General features: G+C 36.3%; 1 protein-coding gene across 1 annotated transcript in view; it reads left to right on the plus strand.

The window, feature by feature from the left end:
• LOC308705365 (cell adhesion molecule 2-like) overlaps positions 1-26,294 on the plus strand; it is a gene marked incomplete at its 5' end in the record, with an annotated part of 57,162 nt that overhangs the window by 13,739 nt on the left and 17,129 nt on the right. The window contains 3 exons of the mRNA XM_081390332.1: positions 10,056-10,112; positions 18,790-19,005; positions 24,220-24,462. Coding sequence (XP_081246458.1) covers positions 10,056-10,112; positions 18,790-19,005; positions 24,220-24,462 — 516 coding nt within the window. The remainder of the gene's footprint in view (positions 1-10,055; positions 10,113-18,789; positions 19,006-24,219; positions 24,463-26,294) is intronic.

The following is a 26,294-nucleotide window of genomic DNA, read 5'->3' on the forward strand; positions in this document are numbered from 1 at the left end:
AAATCTAAATTAGAGTCAGTTAACAGATGTTGGATCTGATCCCGTTTAGGCAATATGCTCCGAATGTTCAAATGTCCACCTAGAATACCCTTAGGTTTAGACATAGGCTCCCATATTACCCGTGCGTGATTTACAGTCTGAAAAAATCTGAATTCTCGTTGCTTCCTTACTGATTGGATACTGTCACCGTATGAAATTCCTGTTACCTCGGGAAAGACGTCCGTCCGTCCGGAGGTCAGCCGCTGCACGCGCAATCCACCCGCCGATGCACCCTCCGGAGAAAGGCCAACAGCAAATGGGCCTGGATTCAATTGTACGTCCCCAGACAGCAAAATCAAGGTCAAGAGAACACCAAAATCACGCCAATTGCAACCTCTCTGGTAATCCCGCTTTCTCAGCGTGCCGCGATGGGTGAGTTCAATTTGTTTGGTGTTCGAGCCGATGGCAATGTTTTGTTTGCTCGGCGTGCCGCGACGGGGGTGATCAGATTGTTTGGTGATCGAGTAGATGACAAAGTATCCATGTCCGAAGAAGTTTAATCTTGGTAATCCATTCGTATTTACTGACTGATGGTTGTCAGCCTGAGACAACTGTTTGTTTGCGCTTAGGTGTTGTCCAAGTGGCAACAACAGAAGCCAACAGCAAAGCAGAAATACGCAAACATTTCCTTCATCTCTATAATTATTATTTAACTGGTTTCTTTGTTTTGTTCTTAAACCAGTAACTATTTGAAAAAATGAGTTAGTAGAAAGTATTGGAGTGGAGCCTGACAAACCACCCAACATATCTGCCGACATCACATATCTGCCGACATTCATGAATCGTAAGCCATATCTCCCTGATACTTTATGCTAGAAACAAACTGAGCACACCTTTAGAAAGAGTGGAAGATAAGCTTTCATCTGATGCCTTGATTGTACATGTAATTAGAATGTAAGAGTTAACAATGCCTCTTAATTCATAGGTAGGCAAAAAAAAAAGAAAAAAATATTGAACATTCCATTTGTAATCGGTAGCATTCTTTTCCCTTTGTTGTTGTTACAATAAACAAATTACCATGTAAAGTTAACTTTTACTGGATGAAATCATATTTTGATTCTTTTTTTACTAACCAGACAGTCCTCATGGCCCATAACACATTTAGAGGGAATTCAATGTCAAGCCTATAATAGCCTGTCAATTCAAACAAGATCCAAGAAAGAAGTTTACCATGGTGTTAATTGTATACTGCTCTGTTTCTGTATGTACAGTATATCGTTTGCATATTTATGCAATATCAATTATTTGTATTGCAATGTCTATTTCTAATATTCTTTCACAAGTGGGATAGCTTTATTTATTCTATTGAAATAAAAAAAAGGGATTTGAGGATTTTGGTTTAGGCTGGTTAGTGTTCAATCCTGGTGTTTGGAGTGTGAGACAAAGGTACTGACAACTAAATGCTGAAAGACTAAAACACACAGGAGTCATGTGTGGAGTAGGTTTAAAAGTATTTACTGATTAAAACTGTTACATTAAGTAGCAATTTGTACCAAAGAAAAAAAAAAAAAAACGAAACAGACAAACAGATTACAATTCAGAGTGATGACTAATTTCTGTAATAATGTTTATACAATTTGTTTAGCTGTTTTCAGAGTCACCGCTGCTGTCGCTGCTCTCTAGTGTTTCAGCATGCTGTATCCTACTACATTTGGTTGCCAACCCCTATAACAACGGCATCCTATGTAGCATGAAGCAGTTCTTCTGACAACCTTTAACCAGAGATGGGCACAAATACATCAAAAAGTATTAAAATACAAGTAATTTGTAATTTGAAAATACAAAAATATATTTTTTACAGTCTTCTGTAGTGTAAGTGTGGCGTTAGGTACATGTAAGAGTCTAGAATATTGCAATATTATTGTTTAGTGCAGAAGATGCGCTTTTAACGTACATGTTGCCACATACTGTCATAATAAAATATAATTACGCATATAACGCTATATTTGTATTATTTACACAAAAACTAGTTAACGCTGTTGTGAGGGGGTTTCTAATAGCGCGGCTATGACAAAGTTGACAACTTTCTTTCTTCCGACTGCCATTATCTATTTTTTTACTCTTTTTGAAAGTTGTGAAAACACTGTTGTGGCGTTTTTCTTTTGCTATTTGAGCAAATTGGAACACAAAAATATATATTTAATGTAGTCTTTCATTCACTGCTATAGAAGTTAACCCAACTATGATGCCTTACACTTCTGAGAAACCCAGAAATGTGAACAGGGTCAATAGGATGTGTCACATCATGTGATTTACTTGCCAAAAACTGTGATAGGCAATTTGGTAGTCCTATTTGTATTTTATGTCTATGGTCCTAGGGATAGTTCACCCAAAAAGGAAAATTAGCCCATGATTTACTCACCCTGACGTCATCCTAGGTGTATATTACTTTCTTCTTTCAGAAGAATACAATCAGAGTTATATTAAAAAGTGTCCTGGCTCTTCCAAGCTTTATAATGACAGTATATTTTTCATCAAAGTGCATCTATCCATCATAAAAGCGTATCTATCCATCATAAAAGTACATCTGTCCATCATAAAATCGTATCTATCCATCATAAAAGTACATCTATCCATCATAAAAGTGCATCTGCCCATCATAAAAGTACATCTATCCATCATAAAAGCGTATCTATCCATCATAAAAGTACCTATCCATCATAAAAGTACATCTATCCATCATAAAAGCGTATCTATCCATCATAAAAGTACATCTATCCATCATTAAAGTGCATCTGTCCATCATAAAAGTGCATCTGTCCATCATGAAAGCATATCTATCCATCATAAAAGTACATCTATCCATCATAAAAGTGCATGTGCCAATCATAAAAGTGCGTCTATCCATCATAAAAGTACATCTATCCATCATAAAAGCGTATCTATCCATCATAAAAGTACATCTATCCATCATAAAAGTACATCTATCCATCATAAAAGCGTATCTATCCATCATAAAAGTACATCTATCCATCATAAAAGTGCATGTGCCAATCATAAAAGTGCGTCTATCCATCATAAAAGTACATCTATCCATCATAAAAGCGTATCTATCCATCATAAAAGTACATCTATCCATCATAAAAGTACATCTATCCATCATAAAAGCATATCTATCCATCATAAAAGTACATCTATCCATCATAAAAGTGCATCTATCCATCATAAAAGTACATGCTTGTTTCTAGCATAAAGTATCAGGGAGATATGGCTCACGATTCATGAATATAATTAAACCGTTTTAGCATGTTTGGGTGATTCTGGGAGTTAAAGCCGAATTTGAGGTAACATTGTTTTGACCCTAATTACAAGTTTCCAGCAGCTTGTTGACCGGGTTGGCCACCCAGGTTGTGATCCTCAGACATCATAGATTTCATTTTTATATGACAACCTTTTACAGCAGCCCATGTCTGCTAAACCCCCTTTGCCCCCTGGGTATGGTTGTTCTCTCGAACGATACTCGACGACAACGACGGAATCCTAAGCCGTGGGCGAAGTAAGAGGTGTATTAAATTGTATGAAATTATCCCGAAAAAAGCACAAAACACTGCAGAGATGTCAAGTTCAGCAGCAACATTTGCTGAGGTGAAGTGACAGCTAGTAACAGCAGACAAACGGCTAGCATTGACAGCGGCAATCCACCTGTCACTCAAGTGGCCACACCCTTAATTATGCAGAACTTTAAATATTAATCAAAACGGATGAGTTATAAAAAAATTCACCGTTGTTATGAAGGGCCGTTGTTATTAAATTCACAGTTGTTATGAAGGGGAAAATTAGCTGTATAGACCAAAGCCACATAGAGTTCCAGGCTGTAAACATGTTTTTTTCTGCTGTAAAGTTGGTAATTTTAACATGGGGGAGATACAGATTTGACTCACTTCTGCAGCCAGCCTCAAGCGGCCAGTCGATGAATTGCAGTTTAACTCACTTCCGTGTTGGTTTCAAGAGAGAGACGGGGAGGTTGCCGCTTGGACTGAATATATGAATATCGCACTATTGGTGAGTGTGCTGTGAACTGTAACCTACATCCCTGTCAGAAGAAGTTCAGTAAAGCTTGTGAAAGAATCTCCTTGTCGTGGCTCATTCCACACGTTTCCATGTGCATTAATCCAAATCAACGGCACGACAATATTTAGCATTACAACATAACCTTACACACAAGATTGTGCTTTCTGTTTTTTGTTGTTTTTTTTTCGCACAATGATGAATTACATTTTAAGTATCAACTGCATAATCATCAGATATGTCAGCTAGAAAGCAACTTGCGACATCACTCATAAATAAACCACACGGGCCACCTCATTTTCTGTCCATTTACATTATGATCATCACAAGTACTGAGGTCTTGCATCTGGTTCTCTTTCTGGTTCTTGTTAAATGCCAGTTCAAACTAACAAAACACTGACCAATGCGGACAATCACCAGATTACAGTATGTCACTCCTCAGACATTTAATAAATGCAAAAACAAGCGCTGACCAATACCAACAGAGACAGAGAAACACACTGATCGACAGAAACCGACTGAGTCTCTGTTGCAGTTTGTCGTCGATGTCGTACAGTGTGAATTGGACTGAACTGAACTGGGTTTGGTTCATTAAAGTGTTGTATATGTGAAACACACTAAGTGTCCAAATTATTTTTGCAGCCACTATAAAGTCATAATGAAGTTGATGGTGCCGACATCAAACAGGAAGTGATGTCATGTGTCTCAAACACTTTAATCTGATTTGGTTCTGAGTTCTGAAGCTTGTTTTGTTCCAGTAAAGAATCAGTGCTGTGAAACGTTAATGATAAAAGTTTATTTTAGGGTTAATTTCTCACTTTTAGCAGGCATATAACGATATTGGCTGATTATTAGCACTTATAAAGCACATATGCCTTAGTCAGCATGATCATATTCTACATCTCTTAGTCCTGCCCAATACCTAAACTTAAACACTACAAAAACTATTAATAAGCTTAATAACTATTAATAAGCAGTAAAATATGAGTTTATAGAGGCTAAAGTTGTAGTTAATAGTGAATATGTGTTCCCCATACTGTTACCACATTAATCATATTAATTTTAGCTTGTAATGTGTGTATGCGAGTGTCTTAAAACACACACATCTTTTTTTTATGTAATGTCATAGTGGCATGAATATGCATTATTCTATGTTATTTATATACTTTTCATGTTTTACAAAACAATAAGCAAACACAAACGGGGACAGAGGGAATGATACAAAATTGATATGGAACATGAATAGTTGTATAGAAAAGCAAAAGAGAGTTTCAGAGATTCACTGACTGATCACATTTATTGACGAGATTAACATCATATGTTGTGTGTTGTGAAGCTCAGTGGTTCAAACTGCTGCTTTTTTGTTGAGCATCAGTGAATCCTTCAGTGAATCGACTCTCATATCAGTTCACGAGTCATGTGACATCATTGAGTGTGATGATGTTAAAGGGATAGTTCACCCAAAAATGAAGTTTCTGTCATTAATTACTCTCCCTCTTGCCGTTCCAAACCCGTAAGATCTTCGTTCATCTTCAGAACACAAATGAAGATGTTTTTGATGAAATCTGAGAGCTTCTGACCCCACATAGCCAGCAATGTCATTGCAACTTTCAAGGCCCAGAAAGTTACCAAGTTTCGTACCATTCTGATGAAGCTGCGATTTTTAGAGATTCTAAACGATCGAAAAAAATGATCGAAGAGCACCTGAGGGTTAAATTCTGGAGAATAATCCATCAGTTCTCCCCTGAATGAGCATCAAAACAGAAAATCACTGTCATTTCATGTAGAATAAACTCTACGTTTCAGTGTGTGATTTACCTTGTGTTGAATGAATGGAAAAGCTTCATATCTGTTTCTTCTGCTTTTAGTGCTGATGTCCCTCGTTCACTCTGGACTCGGTCAAAATGGGACGGGTGCTGAAGGTAGTATATATGCATTATTATTACAGTAAATTGTATCTATTTAACAAATGTGGGTTGTGTTGTAGTTTTTTTTTTAATGTTTATTGTATGGATCAGATCAGGATCACACATTTGTCTTTTTGCTGATGTTTATGTCCATATTTTGCTGTCACACATTTCCACACAGCATCATCTGTCTGTGTAGTTCCTCATGCTGCTGAAACTGTTTCTAGCTGTTTATTCAGTCAATCAAACACAGTCTTGCAGTTGTAGATCAGTCAGACAGTCTTTTATGGGATTAATATCGTGCCATGATTCAAAACTGAAAATAAAGTTCTGAAAGGTTGAAACTAAGTGTTCGAAAACTCAAAATCTTACAAAAAACAGTTTTGCAAGATCGAAAAATAAGATTTGCAAGCTTGCAAAATGTAAAAAAATAAAAATATCTCTGCAAACATATGTTGTTTTTGAGATTTCCTTCTTCAGAACTGCAACATTTTTTTTTACGATGTTGCGCAAACAATTTTTCAGAGTTTCAAATTTGTCAGTGTTCTCCCACTGTATTAGTTTGTTTTCCAGGTTTGAAACCTTGTAAATGGTGATCTGAAAACTGGTGTGCGAATGTGTGAAAAAAAAGTTTTGAAACTCTGAAAACAGAGTTTTGCAGGCTTGCAAAGTGGTAAAAAAAAAAAAAATCTCTGCAAACATAATTTTGTTTTTGAGTTTTCCTTCTTCAGAAGTGCAACACTCTTTTTTACGGTGTTGTGCAATCATTTTTTCAGAGTTTCGAATTTGTCACTGTTCTCCCAGTGTATTAGTTTGTTTTCCCGATTTGAAACCTTGTAAATGGTGATCTGAAAACTGGTGTGCGAATAGGTGAAAAAAGTTTTGAAACTCTGAAAACTGAGGTTCGAAAGGGCGAAACTTATTACATTACATTACATTTGCACTCCTATTGCAGACTATTTTTTCAGAGCTGAGTTTACAACACCCACTTTGCGGAGATACGCACACACAGTTGCGAGCTTGCGACTCACGTGATTTGTGGCAGCGTTGTCACGCAGCTCTGCTCTGAAACTCTGAAACTCAGACTGAGCGAAAATGAAGCTTCACAACTTGGCAACTTCAAAAAAAGCCTGGAGGGAGGGCCTTCTGCTCTTGGCCAATGCTTTGCTGTCTGCTGACGTACAGTCCAATCACAAGTCATATTTACTGGAAAGGTGGGATTGACCATAGACTGTAAAAAATAGGGATTGACCGACTGCTCTGCCAATGACGAAATTCTCACTCTCGAAATTCTCATGCTCACTCTCCTCACAGCGAGCGACTCACTTTCCTCACGCAGCGAGCGACTCAGTCATGTACATTGGCCTAATATTATAATAAAATCTCAAGTACTGTATTTGTGCAATAACTAACTTCAGTAAACTGTTCAATTTTTGTGTTGTAAAAGTCATTTATTCTGAACCAATAATCTTAAATTGATTCTCATTGCATTTTTTTTTTTTTACATTTATAAAGGCAATTTCCCCCTAACTGTCATCTTTCAAGTCAAATTCTATATATTTTAAGTCACTATATTGCTTTTACCAATCAAATTGACTAGTATCAACAAAAACATTTTTTTTCCCCCACTGCAGAGAAAACAGAATCTGCATCAGAGGTGGCATTTATAAAAAGTTTAATATGCAAAACAAGCATAAAAAAAAAACAAAAAAACAACAACATTGTTTTGGTATCAAATATTCAACATGAATGCATGGGGCAAAAATTAAAAAATATTTAGTGTATATTATGTGTATTTTATGTTTGTTTAATGACTGCTGCTGGCCAATAAAAAAGCCAATAAAACTTATGAATACAATTGGAGTTAAAAAACAAAAAATAATCATAAAACATAATGGGGCATTCATGTTGAATATTCTTTTGAATGGTGTTATCAAATAATAATCTGTTATAATCTGATAGAGAAAAACAACATGAAAGTAATTTATAGGCCTACAGTTAACTAATGTGATCTTTACTAAAACATAATGGTGTATGTAACTTTGAAGTGTGTTTTACCTACACTCTAAAAAGTGCATATGGCTTGTCATTAGTTTAAATAACTTTTTATACTTGATCTGACTCAATACATTCACTTTTCTGGCATGTCGTTGGTCTAATGTAATTGAGTTTATTTGTCTTGAAGTAAAACAATTTGTTTGGGTGTAATTTAAAATAATTGCTTTAGATCAAATTAAATCAAACAGTTTTACGTCCACGTCCAAACCACGTGACTACTGACGTCATCAAGCTTGGGTCGAGAATTTTTTGTTCGGCCGCCATCTTGTTTTGCTGTATGAAGACCGTTGCGCATCCACAGTATTGGTGAGTAATCCTAAAAATAAGTTTTCATTAAGTTTTATCACCGTTGATATACATTTGTATAATATTAAAGTAGAACTCAATGCATTCATGCATGTGTTTGGTTGAATATCTGTTTTATTTTGGTCAGAGTCATCTGATATTTCAAGTGTAGGCTACAGTTAATGCTAGCTAACGTTAACTTATAACTGTTAGTAACGATGGATAGCCATTAATAGATACTTAAGTAACGTTAGATAATGTGTGGACTTTTAATTACATTATTTATTTATTTATTTGGGTTTTTCCTGCATTGAGAATTACAAGGCGAACGCCTCCGTCAAATGGCGTGCCCTATCCGGCTGTCCTCAAAACTCAGACAGGCTCAGATTACGCCTGTCGCGATAAATAATCAGAAATATTGTTACTCAATCATTCACAAATTCTAATATAATGATTTAAGTGGTGTAAAGCCATTTCATATCTTGTTGTGAGGGACAGAAGAAATTTTACATCGTTAAATTAAAGCTTGCGCAAACTCGTCTTCCCTCCGCTGCTGTCAATCATTTGATCCATTCAGTATTCAAACAGCGCGTCGCGGTAAAACTCCTCGTCTACCAAATTGAACAATCGTAACAGCCCAAGTTCAGATACCTATTTTCCAAGCAGGATTTTACCACCTTCTACTCATTTTGATCCAGGAAAAACCCTAAAATAGTATAGAATTGTTACTATCGGTAGAGATTGTAACGTTATAATAATACATTGCGTATCTACATTTCGTTCAGTGAGTGGATTGCATAAGTTTCTGACATTTGATTGATGTAGAAACATTGGTGAATGAGAAAAATAAAGTAGCAAGAGTTAGTTAATACTTTAAAATTAGTCAAGCAACAAGTTGGTGTGATATGCTTCAAATCAAATGACAAGTTTGCATTCTGTTTAAGCCACGCGAGTGACCACGGACGGACAAAATTCTTCTCGACCATCATCTTCTTTTGCTGCAGGATAACCTCATGGTGGACACAAACTTAGCCTACATGGTGAGTAATCTTACAAGTTAAGTTAAGTTTGTTTTTATCATACATTTATAATCACATGAGGATCAGTTAACTGATTAATGCAAACGTGTTTTATCAAATAATTCAAAGTTTGAATTCAAAGTGGACATCAGAGAATTTAGACTTTATTGCACAGCACTGAATTGAGTTATTTTTAGTGTCATATGGCGTTTGAATGGTCATAGATATTTTATTTTAATTGAAAATGTCTACCTAGTCAAGTATTCACATTAACATTAACGTTGTGTCTTAAACATTTGCCAAAAAATCGAGTTTGTCTTTGTTGGTATGTGTGTTAATTCTTAAAGTGACAGTAGCTTCATATATACATACTACTGTAAGACCTTAAAAGAATAAATATATGGTAAATACTTGATTGATCAATTACGTTGTTGACGTTTTAACACACTGCAGTAGGTTCCGATTACGTCATAAAAGTTTAAACATGCATACACGCACACAATGACTTATTACATAATATGATACACAAAATACATTATTTTATGAAATCTGTATGACATGACATCTTTGCAACTTTGAAAATAATTATTGATAAATGTTCAAATTACACCAACTTATTTAACGTATTATTTATAAATATCTAAACTTGCAAAATTTTGGGCTCTTAGGTAAAAGCATATCCATCCATTTTAATATTCTTTATGAAAGTTGGTGATTGCTGTGTTTGTCTTTTTTTAAGATACAGATGTTGAAAGAAAACAGTTTGGAGTCATTGTAGTCGAGTCAGAAGATAAAGGTAAGTAATTGGTCTCTTTTTGGTAAGAGCAGTTGAATTTATGAATTGGCTCTCTGAGTAAGAATTGTTTCTTTTTTTTTTTTTTTTTTTGCTTGTGTCTCTTTCAGATTGGCCAGAAAGATGAAGCACAGAGAGAACTTGGACAGTTTTTGTGCTCTGTGAAAGGGATGGTCTAAGCACTCCCCTGGACATCAGCATTGTCATTGATGGTATTAAGGTTTTACATGAGTTGTCCTCAGTTGCATCTGCTTGTGCCATGATGTTTGGAATCACGTACTGAGAACTTGAGGTATCCTGAAGTACTTAAATATACCTTTGAGGCCTTTCAAAAAATTGTCATGGACATAGCGAAGATGCAAATGGATTTTAAAGGGTTAATTCATCCAAAAATGAAAATTCTGTCAGTATTTACTCACCCTCAAGTTGTTCCATCCCTGTAAGACTTTCGTTCATCTTCTTGACATGTTCACAAAAGCAACACAACGCATGCGCAAGAACTGAGAAGATGCCGCAGATGGATGGTTCTAAAGTGTGCATAACTGGATGTCCGAATCGTGAAACACCAACGAGAAAACGTATAAGTTCCTTGCCAATGCTGCTAAATGAATTGCTTACCTTTCAGCCTTTCCCATCAAATGATCGTGAACATCATCTTCTCAGTTCTCGCGCATGTGTCGTGGCGCTCTCGTGAACTCACTCAAGACCCAAACTCAAGAAAATGAATAGTTGAATAAAGTCGAAAGTTTTGTTTGTTTTTTGTACACAAAAAGTATTCTCGTCGCTTGATAAACTTAAAGGGATAGTTCGCCCAAAAATGATATTTAAGCCATGATTTACTCACCCTCAAGCCGTTCGAGATGCATATGTCAATCTTTTTCAGACGAACACATTTTCAGTTATTTTAGAAAATGTCTTAGATCTTTTAGTGGTTATAATGTGAAGTTATGGGGTCCACATTGTTGAAGTCCGAAAATGTGCCTGCATCCTTCACAAAAATAATCCATCCGGCTCCAGGGGGATAAACGAAGGCCTTCTGAGGGTAATCTGTGCGGTTTTGTCGTAAAAATATACATATTTAAAACTTTATAAACGAAAATAATCCGGTGGCGGTCGGCGCGTGTTCATGGAGATGGATGCTGGCGTATGACGTAGCGTAGGAAGCGTCGTGACGTAGAACGAACAGAGTTTTGATTGCTCTGCTCTCTGACTGCGCTGTCACGTTCGTTCTACGTCACAACGCTTCCTACGCTACGTCCTACGTCATAAGCCAGCATCCATCTCCATGAACGCGCGCCGACCGCCACCGGAAGCCAGTTATTTTTGTTTATAAAGTTTTAAATATGTATATTTTTACGCCAAAACCGCACGGATTACCCACAGAAGGCCTTCGTTTATCCCCCTGGAGCCGGATGGATTATTTTTGTGAAGGATGCAGGCACATTTTCGGACTTGAAGCAGCTGGACCCCATTGCTTCACATTATAACCACTGAAAGATCTAAGACATTTTCTAAAATAACTGAAAATGTTTTCGTCTGAAAAAAGATTGACATATGCATCTCGAACGGCTTGAGGGTGAGTAAATCATGGCTTAAATATCATTTTTGGGCGAACTATCCCTTTAAGGTTGATCCTGGACTATTTTAACAATGTCTTTACTAACTTGTCTTGGCCGGCAGAATGAAATTACATAGCAACCTATGAAGGAGTGAGATAGCTCTCAGATCTCATTGAAAATATTTTAATTTGGTGAACTAACCCTTTAAATGTTCCTTCATGTCATGTCTTTTAAAGAGCTTTCAATGTTGATTTGTTTCAGTGTTTTTTTTTTTGTTTGTTTTTCAATGAATTGATGTTACATTGGATGATTTATCAATGCCATATTAAGGGCTTTTCAATGTTTTCTGTTACATTCCTAAATTTAATGCAAGTTAATCTGAAATGTCAAGTGACAATTTTACTATAGCAAATGGAATTGATGTATACATTTATTGATGGATGTTTTTTTTTTGTTGTTGTACAAAATTACATTGTTGACAGTTTTATTATTGAATGTATTTATTTATTTATTTATTTATTTATTAAGTCATGCACTAAAACGGTTTCAGTATTGACTTGTAAATCAAATGAATTCTGCATCACATGTTTTAACAAGTGGAAATTCTGGTTTATGTGAGTTTGTTGGAAGATTGCACTAAATAAACAGTTAAATGTTTGATTCCAGAGTGTAAAAGGCTTATTTTTTCAGACAAAAATTTGGTGATATTAAATGTTTGTAATTTTGTTTTGTATTTATTTTGATATTTAATATATATATAAAAGTTTTAAAAATTAAGTTAATCCAAATAATAATTTTTAATTTGATGCTAATTAAACGAATCTCTTTGGTTGAAAGAGTATTTTTACTTTAAGTTGACTATGGAAATGTGATTTGAGTAAATGCATTTTTTTAAGTTGAGATAAAGTAAACCGATTACTTGTAACAAGTTGAAGTAATTGTTTTACTTTGATCCAACGACTCATTTTTTTCAGTGTATTTTGATACCAATGTGAATCAGCAAAAATGGAAATGTCACTTTTTCAGAATATTCTATTTTAAAGATAATTTATAAAATAAACTTTTAAAAAAGCCGTGCATCCTGTTTGCGTATCCTGTGCGCTTTCGTCATTGGCAGAGCAGTCGGTCAATCCCACCTTTCCAGTAAATATGACTTGTGATTGGACTGTACGTCAGCAGACAGCAAAGCATTGGCCAAGAGCAGAAGGCCCTCCCTCCAGGCTTTTTTTGAAGTTGCCAAGTTGCGAAGCTTCATTTTCGCTCAGTCTGAGTTTCAGAGTTTCAGAGCAGAGCTGCGTGACAACGCTGCCACAAATCACGTGAGTCGCAAGCTCGCAACTGTGTGTGCGTATCTCCGCAAAGTGGGTGTTGTAAACTCAGCTCTGAAAAAATAGTCTGCAATAGGAGTGCAAATGTAATGTAATGTAATAAGTTTCGCCCTTTCGAACCTCAGTTTTCAGAGTTTCAAAAAATGTTTCACCTATTCGCACACCAGTTTTCAGATCACCATTTACAAGGTTTCAAATCGGGAAAACAAACTAATACACTGGGAGAACAGTGACAAATTCGAAACTCTGAAAAAATGATTGCACAACACCGTAAAAAAGAGTGTTGCACTTCTGAAGAAGGAAAACTCAAAAACAAATTTATGTTTGCAGAGATTTTTTTTTTTTTACCACTTTGCAAGCCTGCAAAACTCTGTTTTCAGAGTTTCAAAACTTTTTTTCACACATTCGCACAGCAGTTTTCAGATCACCATTTACAAGGTTTCAAACCTGGAAAACAAACTAATACAGTGGGAGAACACTGACAAATTTGAAACTCTGAAAAATTGTTTGCGCAACATCATAAAAAAAATGTTGCAGTTCTGAAGAAGGAAATCTCAAAAACAACATAATGTTTGCAGAGATATTTTTATTTTTTTACATTTTGCAAGCTTGCAAATCTTATTTTTCGATCTTGCAAAACTTTTTTTTGTAAGATTTTGAGTTTTCGAACACTTAGTTTCAACCTTTCAGAACTTTATTTTCAGTTTTGAATCATGGCAGGATATTAATCCCATAGTCTTTCTGTTGAATCCTGTTGACTGTAAACAGCGCCATCTACCGGCCAGAACAGGTTCTGTTCAACAACCGCCAGACAAACGTTTTCTCATCAGTTAAAAAAAGGTCCGTTTGAGTGATATAAAATCTCCTTTAAAATAGACTATTGTTTGTGATGCATTATGACAGTCGAGCTTCAGAAACACAGAGTGATCAGATGATCCAAAAAGAAGGATGGCAAATGGTTTATTTGTAAAGAAGGGCAAGTAGCCTAACAGCAAGGAAATTAAAGAAACATGCACTATTAGAAGGATTAAAACACTCTGTAACAGTGTAACACTCTAATTTAAACATATTTTGCTGGTGCTAAAAATGTGTAGAAAAAAAATAAAATTTTGTGTGTAGTTTAAAAATTAACACAACTTCGTTATTTGTGGCATTTAACACAGGAGACTGATGTGCTTAAAGGCACAATATGTAACTTTTTTTGCTTTAAAAATAGCAAAAATCACTATATCTATGTTATATATTTTTTTTAGTTGTGTACTTACATTATCCCGACTGTTTCCAACAACTTTCAAACCAGGATAAATTTTAATTTAATTCGAAGACACGGCACGTTTCTTTATTTCCGTTTTGTCGCAGTCAATGGCTTCATATCCGCGTTGTCCCTGGTTTCCGCTACTGCCATGGTAACCAGAGCTATGAACTAGAGCCCTCTGATAGTAGCCTAACCAAGACGACAGACATGGACCACTGTAGTTCGCAATGTCTATCTGCACGCTGTTGTTGTTTCGTTCAAACATTATGGACCATGGCAGCAGACTTTGGATAAAAAAGGAGAACTAAAACGAGAATCAATATCAGCGCGGTGTTTTCGAGATGCCGAGAGCTCCCATAGACAGTATATAAACGAGAGCTCCACGTCCGAGACTTCAACCGCTTCTACATGTAACGTTACTTTATTAAACAGGTGAGCACATTTACATAAAACTAATCAATGTTATATAGTTCAACAATGATAAAATGTTAGAATATGATCTGTATGTTATTCTCATGTTGATCTAGCTTACTGCTAGTCTCATACAGACAGACTAACACATACATTTAAACACATTCAAATGCAGTTTAGTGTGCTAGTGTAATGTTAGACCAAGTGAAACAGCGCTGCGTTACCTCACAAGTTTAATTTGTCTAATAAACTGACCTGTGAGTTGTAATTCTGCGTGTAGTTTGGTAGAATGAAATGTCCATATTCCTTTTATATCCGCGGGACTCGCGTCGCGTTTGGAGCTGATAGCTGTCTCTTAGCAATCCCGAACTGCTTCATATCACAGTCATGATAAAAACATCTGTATTCAGTCATCCATAAACATTATTAGATCGGCCGGCTTGACGTTGACGACAAGATCCATAATTCTTAGCAAATGTTGCGTCATCAAACTACGCCTTTGTTATTGTAAATAGGTTAGCGACCCCTAGTGGAGAAAAAAATCCATACTGTACGTTTAACACACTTCATGTTATTTTTTTATTTTTTTTTAAATGCGTTATGTAAATGATCTAGTTGAACTGAACATAAGTCAGTCCATATAACTTAGTCTGTTAATGACAGTGACTTGCCATTTCATTTTTACTTGTATAGGCCTATTGTTGTATATAAAACATCATATACAATAATCATACTTCAGCGTGTTAATCAATACCCTTGCTGACTGCTAGTAAGATTTTGAATCCGTCTTCATCTGTTTACTTTTTTATTTACGAAAACAATATTTTTGTCTGGCGGCCCATAAACTTAAACATGGTGGAGGAGAGACGATTGCTGCTGTTAAAATGTATTCTATTAGTTTTTTACACAACAGCTATCGCCTTGTCTTGTTGTTAAAGTATATTTGAACATTTATGTCACTCTGGATTATAAAGTTTCAGATGATATAAAAGTTTGTGTCCACTGATGTAGAGTTTATAAAATACACACTGATGTCTATGAAAGCGGCAATAATAATCCTTTCCATATAATGAGGCACAAACTAACATGGCGCCGCCCATTGCGCATATACAGTAGGCTAGCTCAACTAATGCAATCATTATAAAGGTGTTTAAACAACAAAACGCGTCAATATTTTGAATAAAAAAATAAAAATAAAAGCAGATCATCAGTCATTCAGCGCTGTTGTGGCTGCGGTGTGTCACGTGACAAGCAATGACGCGTCACCATGGAAACAATAAAGTGATACTTTCTAAATAACGGTCGCCTTGAAAACCTCACAGGGGTCAGCCAGAATATTTTAAATGTAGCCTACGTGTAAAAAGGTTAAATATGATTACAGAGCCTGTGTTCATTTTATTTATTTATTATAAATTACAGTACTTTTTTAACTTAATATTTTAAGTACAGTACAGTTTTTTATTTAACTTTTAAGTACAATACATTTTCATAACATAATCTTAATCATAATCATAATCTGCAATACATTTTAATTTCATCATTATTTAAGTTTTTTATTTACCTGAATAGAGTAAGGGGAGCCGCTAGAAACTTTGGGCTCTATGAAAGAATATGAGGTTGGGCTCCCTCTACTGCACCCATTCCATTAATAAAATCGATCTCCGGGGCCCCAAAAGTGCGTGGGCCCTTAGAGTCGTCCTAGTTTTCTCCCCCTTAGCGGCGCCCCTGCCTGTATGTAAGCAGCACAGTGCAGTGCTAATATTCAATCTGTGTTTTTACAATGTTTAAAGTGGCTGGCAATAATAAATATTTTTTATTAGAAATAAAACTGCCTCATTTTTGAGCTGTAATAGTTAGGCCTACTCTACTGTATTTTCATATTGGTAATTATGGTGGTATTTGGTGAGCCACATATTTTCTGAGGTGGTACTTGGTGTAAAAGAGCTTGAGAACCACTGTTCAAGTGCATCACACACACACACACACACACACACACACACACATGCGCGTACAAGCTTCGTGTTTAACATATTTTATGCACTTTTGTAACGAATCACTCAAAAGTAATTTATAGATCGTATTCAGAGCGGCGCCATGACAGGCAGAGGCGGACAGAGTACACAGCTTCATTACTTGAGTAAAAGTACAGATACCCCTTGCTAAATTTTACTCAAGTACAAGTAAAAGTACTACAGTCAGATGTCTACTTAAGTAAAAGTACTGAAGTACTTGTTTTTAAAAGTACTTGAGTATCAAGAGTACAAGAGTACATTTTCTAAATATTGCATTACTACTGCCACAGTGCTTACATTGGTAAACACAGCAAACACTTGAAGCGAAAACTATCATTAACTTGTTCAGAAAATTGAAATAATCTGGCGAGGTGGGGCCATGGGAGCCATATTTTTTTTCCCAGGATGGTAGGGGAAGACTAATGAATATTCATTAGGGAAGTCATCCCTGATTGGTCTGATGACCTACCCCTAACCCCGCCCCTAAACCTACCCGTCACTGGGGTTAAGACCAATCAGGGATGACTTCCCTAATGAATATTCATGAGTCTTCCCCTACCATCCTGGGAAAAAAAATACTCCTGGGATGGACCTGCTGCGTCTTCATCCATTGTTTCGTCCATGGTTTCGTCTCTTATCTAAATCTGACCATGGAGTTGACTTTGGCGGAAAGCTGAAGGTGATTGCTTGCTGATAGGCTGTCCCAATCAGTGGCGCCTGCACAATCCAATCACATTTGAGAGGGAAACAACAAATTGAGGGTTTCCGAGATGTTTTTTTTTTTTTTTTTTTAGAAGAAGTAACGGGTACTCACAGTTATGGATAGAAATGTAGCGGAGTAAAGAGTACAATATTTGCCTCTCAAATGTACTTGAGTAAAGTCATGAGTACTCCCCAAAAATGATACTCGAGTAAAGTACAGATCCCTCAAAATTGTACTTAAGTACTATACTCAAATAAATGTACTCCGTTACTGTCCTGCTCTGATGCCAGGAATGAAAGCGAGGCTGTGAGGGATAAATCTACCGTTTTCAATGACATCCGCTGTTAAAAGCTGTTATTAAAGCTCATAGATCACTTATAATTTTCCACAGCTCATATTGTCTGGGGTTTTTTTGTCTACTGAAATTTCTTGGAAAGATATTTTTTCAGTGTTTCGTCAGCAGAACAATCCAAAAACACATTAAATAACAGTAACACCCACTGAAGATGTCTGTCCACAGCCTCACTTTCATTCCCGTTAAAAATCAAATAAGCTGCTGTGATTAAAGGTTTATTTACGGTTTATTTTTATCTGCTGTCAGACTAACATCTATCTTTTTGTTGCAATTAATCTGATTATTATACATTTCAACTTGTTCTAGATGCCCCCCCCCCCTTTTTTTTTTTTTTTACATCTGAGCTCCTGCCCCTGAGAAACTCAAGTTTAAATAATTTAAATATTATATTTTTTATGCTTAAAATTCAATTATTTTATTGTTATATGCTGAAGGTTTATGAATTAGATTTTTATATATATTTTTTGACAATAAAATAAAAACCAATGACTTTACATTAATTTTGTCAAATGTTAACATTTTGTTTTGGGATTTTGTAATGTTTTTTAACACAATGTTTGTGGCCAAGGACAGCACATATGTTAATGTTACATGTTCACACATCTTTGTGATGACCTTTCTTACACATTTACTGTGTTTAAATTCATTAACACTATAAAGGAGTTAAAATGAACAAAGCTCACGCATTAAAGTGTAAGAATTTAACACGGGTTGAGTCATTTTTAACACATCCTTTCTAAGAGTGTGTAAATAACATTAATAGGAATATTAATTTCATGGTATCATAAGACAACTTGACTAGTCTTATTGAAAATGTATTTAACTTGTGTACAGTAAATATTGTAAATGTTGGACAAGCTGTAATTTGAACATGATTTATTCAAAGAGCATATCATACATGTGGACTAAATATAAATATAAATATTTTATTTAGTTTTAACAATACATTTATTTATTTATTTATAATGTAATCATCAACACAAGCAAACTTTTTTTTTTTTTTTTGAGTTCATGACAGTGATCTTGATACTGCAATACTTTTTGTTATCACCTGCAGGGATGAAGAATCAAGATCAGCTTCAGACAGTCACTCTCACATGTGAGATACAGAGAGAAGACATTCAGTGGAGATACAGCTGGTTTAAAGATGGTTCAGTCATCAAAGACAGCACTGAGAGAGTCATCAACATCACATCTGTGTCTGCTGGTGGTCAGTACAGATGTGAAGCAACGAGATCAGACATCAGTGCTGGTGTTACAGTGAATGTATCAGGTGAGTGTTCATATTCAACTGTGTTGCTCATTTAAAATCCACATTTGTGTTTCAGCACTTTTCTTATATTCTTCTGTATCAGCCACATCTGTTCTTAAAGGGGAAATGAAGCAGTCAATCAAGTTTACATGATTTACAAGATGGATTTCCACTTTAATCAACAATTATATAAGAAACATGACAAATGTAAACATATAAAAGAAAAAAAAGAAAAACCGTTATATCTTTTGCTACCAGGGCGCTGCCATTGTGTGCAGTATTCTAAAGTGTGACGTCACGGGGTTGGTTGGCTTTAATAAACCTGGCTGAATGTATTAATATCACAACGTCAAACTGTCTACACCACGGAGTTTTGACCGCGAACAACTAACGTTAGGTACAGTCATTATTAGCTAACAGCTGTAAGCATGAACTAGCTAACACTAACTTAGTGTTTAGCTAACTTTAGTGGAGTTTATTAGTACCAGACAAAAAGACGACGTCTAACGTTAACGTTAACAAACTGCACATGGAAACATTGTTCGCGATTTCTGCCATCATATTCATGTCTCTTGTCAGCACCATGTAAGTTAGCATGTATTAATATATGCATTTGAGCCGATACGGCGTGGGAACCGAGCAGTGGAAGTTACGTTGTTATGTCGAACAGCCGGTGGTGGTTTTGGGCAAAGAGCGGGTTGGTAAGTTGCAACGCGTGCGGCTGTTGTAATGCGATGCCCACCGTGTCAGAGTCCATCTGCTGTATATAACATCTAACGTTAGACTTCATTAGTTGTTCGCGGTCAAAACTCCGTGGTGTAGACAGTTTGACGTCGTGATATTAATACATTCAGCCCTATGATTCAGCCAGGTTTATTAAAGCCAACCAACCCCGTGACGTCACACTTTAGAATACTGCACACAATGGCAGCGCCCTGGCAGCAAAAGATATAACGGTTTTTCTTTTTTTTCTTTTATATGTTTACATTTGTCATGTTTCTTATATAATTGTTGATTAAAGTGGAAATCCATCTTGTAAATCATGTAAACTTGATTGACTGCTTCATTTCCCCTTTAAGACAACTGAAGCAGTTCACTTTAGTCATTATTCTCTCAGATGCAGAACTGCTCACTGAATAAAGCTCAGTATCTGTTTTCTGCTCATTTCTTTAAAGTCCCATTTTGCTTTTTCAATATTACCTGTCATGCAGTGATGTTGCTGTTTATGAATGTAAAAGGTCTGCAAACGTTTAAAGATCAAAGTGCAGATAAATAAAGTTATTGTCTCCTAAAAGAATAGATTCTGAACTGCAGAAACGAGTCGTCAGTGTTTCCAGTCTCACTTCCGTAACTTATCTATGCAAAAATGTAACTAATTTGCATTATTACCAGACTATGATCTTCATTATCTGCCCGTGAACAAAGTCTGATTTGACACTCAAACACTTTAGGTCAGAGGTCAGGAACCTTTTTGACTAAAGAGACATTTTTATTCTTCTTTGCTAGAACCGCATCATAGCTCATTACCATAAAGCTGACCTGACTTCAGCTCTCCTCGACGCCCTCACCGTCCCAGACGCGCCACCAGCTCTAAAAGACCCTAATCTGAATAAAACACAAAACTTTTAAAGACAATTTCAATAAACATTTTATAGAAAAACACTATTGTTTTACAGATATATCCTGGATTATTGTGATCAAACATTCTCTGTAATATGTAATGGTCTTGCAGTTAACCGTTAGCTAGCAATAGCATAGCACATGAGCTCATGTATTTATCACTGCAACAGTTACTGCCTATAAAGCAATGCCACATATCATCAGTGTTTGTTGGTCTTCTCCTGACTGAAGCACAGACTCTCTTCAGCACAACGGTGACCCACAAAACTCACACAACAGAAACACTTTAAATCCCAACAGAACTTTAAACACTAACAGATCTCTCAAGATCTCAGCGTCTTCACTTATTACAATCCAGTTTGACTATTTCTTTCAAACAAAAATTCTTGTAGAATTTACAAAAGTTTAGTTGTTGATGTTTTATTGAAAATAATAAAGATGTTACCGTTATGGTGATCAGTGTTTGCTTTAGTTGAGCTCTTGACTTTTTTAACATTATTATTTATTTTTTTCTGGCTGTTTTAACTTTGAGTTTCTAAAGCACATTTGTTATGGCAAAAATTGCAAGAGAAAATCTGAACAGATGATAGACATGCAGTGGTCTGATTCACTGATCTCGTCCTATTATATTGTTTTATTATGAAAGTTATTAATTTCACATTGCTTATCTAGCTCTAGAATATAACTGCTTAATTTCCTGCAGTGCTTTGATATTTTGAAATATTTTATTACACTGAAACAGTTGAAGCAAATCCAAATCCTGTCTCCACAGTGACCCCTAGTGGTCAGAACAGTGTAAATGCAACAAAACCCAGACCAAACATGCATAAAAACGTTTTTATTTACAATTTTATTATTATTATTATTTATTTTATTTACATATATCTCATGTAATCGCTCAATCAGTGTTTCAGTGGAGGAAAGACATAAGTAAAACAGCTTGTAGACAATATGCCATGTAGACATTTACCTCAGGCAAGTCCATCAGTGTCCACAGCTGTTAGTCAGCAGATAAATGATCTTTCACTAAATATATGCACTATATTATACATTCATTTTATTTTACTTAACCTGTTAGTGATGTCTTCATTATTTAATGTAGGCTACGCTTAAAATATCTGTCATGAAAATGACAGCCACTGTAAATGATTATTTCAACAATGAATTGGAGTAATTAGATTTATAAGTTAATGCAAAAAAACTGCCTTATGTGCAGTTTATATGTTTGAATACAATGTGTTTTTTGAGTGTTGATTTTATATATATATATATATATATAGAGAGAGAGAGAGAGAGAGAGAGAGAGAGAGAGAGAGATTTACATGGTTTTATTTCAGTTAGCCTAATAGCTGGTTTGATTTGCATTGAGAGATGATCTTATGGAAAGTACCCCATGCCAATCTCTAGGTATGGTGAAGGCTATGTGATGATGTGGGGCTATTTTAATTCCAAAGGCCAAGGGAACTTTATCAGGATGCATAGTATCCTGGATCCATGAAGTAACTGGCCTTTAAAAATAAAAATCTGCCTGCCTCTATGGGAATTTAACATAGGGGTGTCCAAACTTATGCACCTTGTATTTTAAGGAAAAATGTATTTATTTATGATATATTATTCATTCACAAAGAAAATTGGTGTATTTAAAGGTTGGATTTTTCCTAATTTTTTTTTAAATGAGGCATTAAGATCAATTTCCAAAAGATGATTTTTTTTATTCCTCTTTTTAGTCAACTTTAGCATGGGTGTCTAAACTTATGCATAGCACTGTATATATAAGGGCTCCCGATTGTTTACAGCATTAGCAGAGATAAATATTTTTTTAATCCTTAAGATACTTTTAATTATAACTGAATTCATTTAAAGACAGGGACACAATTTGTTTAGTAAACCACTGTTTAATAAAAAAAATAAAAAAAATAAATAAATAATTATGTTTAGTTTTCTCCCCCCTTAAACGAACGGTGATGTCAAAACTGAGGTAAGTACCGAACCGCCAGTTTTACCATCACACCCCTAATGATGTTATATTATCACCAGTTAATATTGATGTATTTTATGTCATAGAATTAAATGTGAAAATGTCTTGACCTTATTTCAGCCATTTAACAAAAAAACATAAAAAAAAACGTTGACTTCGGGATGATGAAAGTTGTGCTTAAATGCAGCTCGCTTCAGTGTTTTGGCTATAAGTGATGTCATACCTGCACCTCTCTAGTGTCAGCTGACCCTTTGCACCATCTGGTGGTGATTTTACAAATTATTATCACCATTGTTTTTGTAATTTTACATACATTTCTATGTTATTTAAGACAACAGAAAAATACTATATGAATAATACAGTAATTTTTCTGTATAAAAAATTAGAATGAATGTAATTTGTAATTTGTCATTAATGGTATAACGGGCTCCTGTAAGAGCTGTGTGTGTAAACCTCTCTCTCCTGATCTGAAGAGGTGCGCTAGCGACTGACAGTCGAGGCCGCCGTGTTTAGCGTCCTTGTTAGCGCGCCGCCTCCCTCGGCGGAGACTAAAAGTTACAATTGTTAAAAGTTACAATTGTTGTAAAAGTTACAAATGCTAGAAACCACATATAATAAAGACAAGTTTTGAAAATATGCGACCCGCAGTGTCGAAAAGTGTAAAAGTTGCTCAATTCCAATTCCAATCGTTCTTCGACGAGCAGAACTTTTGATTCTTTTCTATTTTTTTCCACAAAATAGTTCTTTCAGATTCATGAGAAAACATTAAGAAACGTACAATTTGCCCCTGATTCAAGTCAACTGCTTGGTTCATGGAGAGTAACTGGAGTGTTAAAGGGATAGGTCACCCAAACATTTTAATTAACCCATGATTTACTCCATCTCTTACTCTTCTGTTTACTTAAGCCATCCTAGGTGTATATTCTTCATTCAGACGAATACAATCAGAGTTATATTAAAAAATGTCCTGGCTCTTAAGCTTTGTAATGGCAGTGAATGGACAGACAAGTCCGTTTTTTGAAGTCCATAAATGTGCATCATATCCATCATTAAAGTCCTCCACAGACTCTGACGGGTTAATAAAGGCCTTCTGAAGTGAAGCGATGCGTTCGTGTAAGAAAAATGTCCATATTTAAAACTTTGTCGACTAAAATAACTAGTTTCCAGGAGGCGGCCGTACGCATGTTGACTTGCGCCAGAGGAGTAACACTTGACGATGTATGACGTAGATGTAGGAGTAGCGTAAGCTTTGAGTTCAAGTTCAATTGTTACTCTTTTGGCGTAAATCGATGCGTACGGCCGTCTGCCGGAAGTTCATTTTGTCGATAAAGTTTTAAATAATTTGTGACCTTACATGCATGTAAACCTGTTGTAGGAGACTCCAAAACAAAATTAGGAACCTTAAAAATAGCATAATGGGGTACTTTAGTGTGAAACGGGACACATGCAATGATTCAAAGGTTTTCCTTCATGTTTTTCACGTACAGATGTTAGTACAGTAGACTACAGTTCTTTACCAATATATATATATTTTTTTGTCAAAAACACAAACTAGGTCTTTAATATCATGATGTTTTTCACATAAGGACATTTTGAGCTCATAACACACATTTTCAATGTTTACTTCTGTTTCTCAGTGAAACCTGTAGTGACGGTGAAGCCAGATCAGCGTGTGTTCAGAGGAGAGAGAGTCACTCTCACATGTGACATACAGGGAGGAGGAGACATTCAGTGGAGATACAGATGGTTTAGAGAAGGTTCAATCAATCCAGACAGCACTGAGGGAGACACCAAAATCATATCTGTGTCTGATGGTGATAAATACAGATGTGAAGCAACGAGATCAGACATCAGTGCTGGTGTTACACTGACTGTATTAGGTGAGTCTTCATATTCACATCTGTTTAATGATCATTTAAAATCAGTATTTGTGGTTCAACCCTTTTCTTATATTCTTCTGAATCAGCCAAGAGGACTGAAGTAATTCACCTTTAGTCATTATTCTGTCAGATGTACAACGACATAAAGTGTGTCTTTATATCACTTTTTTTTTTTTTTACTGCCACCATCAGTATTTTTGATCATTCCAGAAGCAGTAAACTTAGCACGCCGGCTAAACTGTGTCTGACTGCATGACCACCATTGATATTGCTGGGCCCAGAAAGTGGGCTGTGTGTATGCAAATTTAGGGGCGTGACAAATGTACAGACCAGATCCAGATAAGGAAATCCCAAGAGTTACTTCACATCTGAGCTGATTTGAGATCCAACCGTTTTACAGTTGCAGTTTAAAGTTTTACGATTTTCATATTAAGGAGGTGACATAGGATTTTGAGATTCTGTGTATGGCCATTTTACCCACCGAGCTGCTGTTCAACTATGCCAAGGTTTTACACTTGGTTTTACATTCTATCACCCCTTTAGAGTGAACCACTCCTTTTTATTGTTTACACGCCTGTTTATTGTGATTAAAATCGGCGTATGCCTCATAGTTTACTATGATTATGATCTTAATCGCATTAGTTTGATCAAAGTATTGCGTTTACATGAGGTAAAGTTTAATAGTCAATGCATTTACATGCATTATGAGGGTGCATGTAAATGCATTGACTATTTTCAACTTGACCGCAATGTTTTATTCTCCGTCATTCAATGTATTTTGCTTGTACATAAATTAATCTTTATATAATGTCGTTGCAGATTAAAATCTATAAATCAGAATATTTATTGCATTTATGAAGAAAAGGCTCAGCACCCAAGGCTCAAATGGCGTTCAGTGTCTTCGAGGCAGTTCTCTTACGAGAGTTCTCTCGTCCTGCTTTGAAAACGCTACGGGAAAAGTCTCTTTTCACGAAACACTGAAGCAAAAATTATCCTTTAATTTTTCATATATGTAAAACGCGTTGCGGCAGCAGCAGACAGCTGAAGCAAGACGGCTTGTCTGCTCATTGGCTGCTCTGCGGCAACTGCATAAGCCTATCGAGCGCAGGCTGATGCAACATCAGACCAATGAGGGCGCTTCGCGCCCTCCTCGCCACTTCCCGCCGAGACGGGCGTGGCTTACCTCTATAAAAGGAGCTCGAGAAGGCTGATTCACTTGATTTTAATCTCTTCAGCGAAGCGCACGCATCGCTGGATCACGAGGAAGCACGCCTCGTCTGATGCAAGCACTTCAGCGGGACGAGCCCTTGAAGCCGCTGGCCAACGCCGCCTTCTACCGCCGTACCTGCTGCGCTTTCCGACGCCATATCCTTTACATTCTTGTTCTTGTGTTTGTGTGTGTGTGTTTGCTTTGCAAACCCCAGGCCGGCCGGCTGAAAATATTTATGCCGCCGAATGCAAATCACTCTGTTTGTTCCCCGAGAGGCAACTGCAGACGTGTTTTTTGCTGCCCACGAGCACGGCCAATGATGCTATATGTGTAGAGAAGATGCCCACTGCTAGTGCCCATTCCTACACACTAGCACAGCCCTTCACACAGGGCCCGCGCTCATATATTCGACTCGGGTCGATCACGCACGCAACATAGTGAACGTGCCCACTGCCTAGTGCCCACAAACACTATGTTCTGCATGCCTTGTGGTTTCTGTGAAGACGAAACCTGTGTGCATTCACTCTGCTCAGACAGACAGTGCACTCATTGCAGTAACTGTGCCCGCTCTCCCGCGCCCACACTTACTCACGGTATTTCTGGTGTCCCGGCCACGGCCGAT

The sequence above is a fragment of the Scardinius erythrophthalmus genome, assembly GCF_964197995.2.
Source record: "Scardinius erythrophthalmus genome assembly, chromosome: 2".
Taxonomy (NCBI): domain Eukaryota; kingdom Metazoa; phylum Chordata; class Actinopteri; order Cypriniformes; family Leuciscidae; genus Scardinius; species Scardinius erythrophthalmus.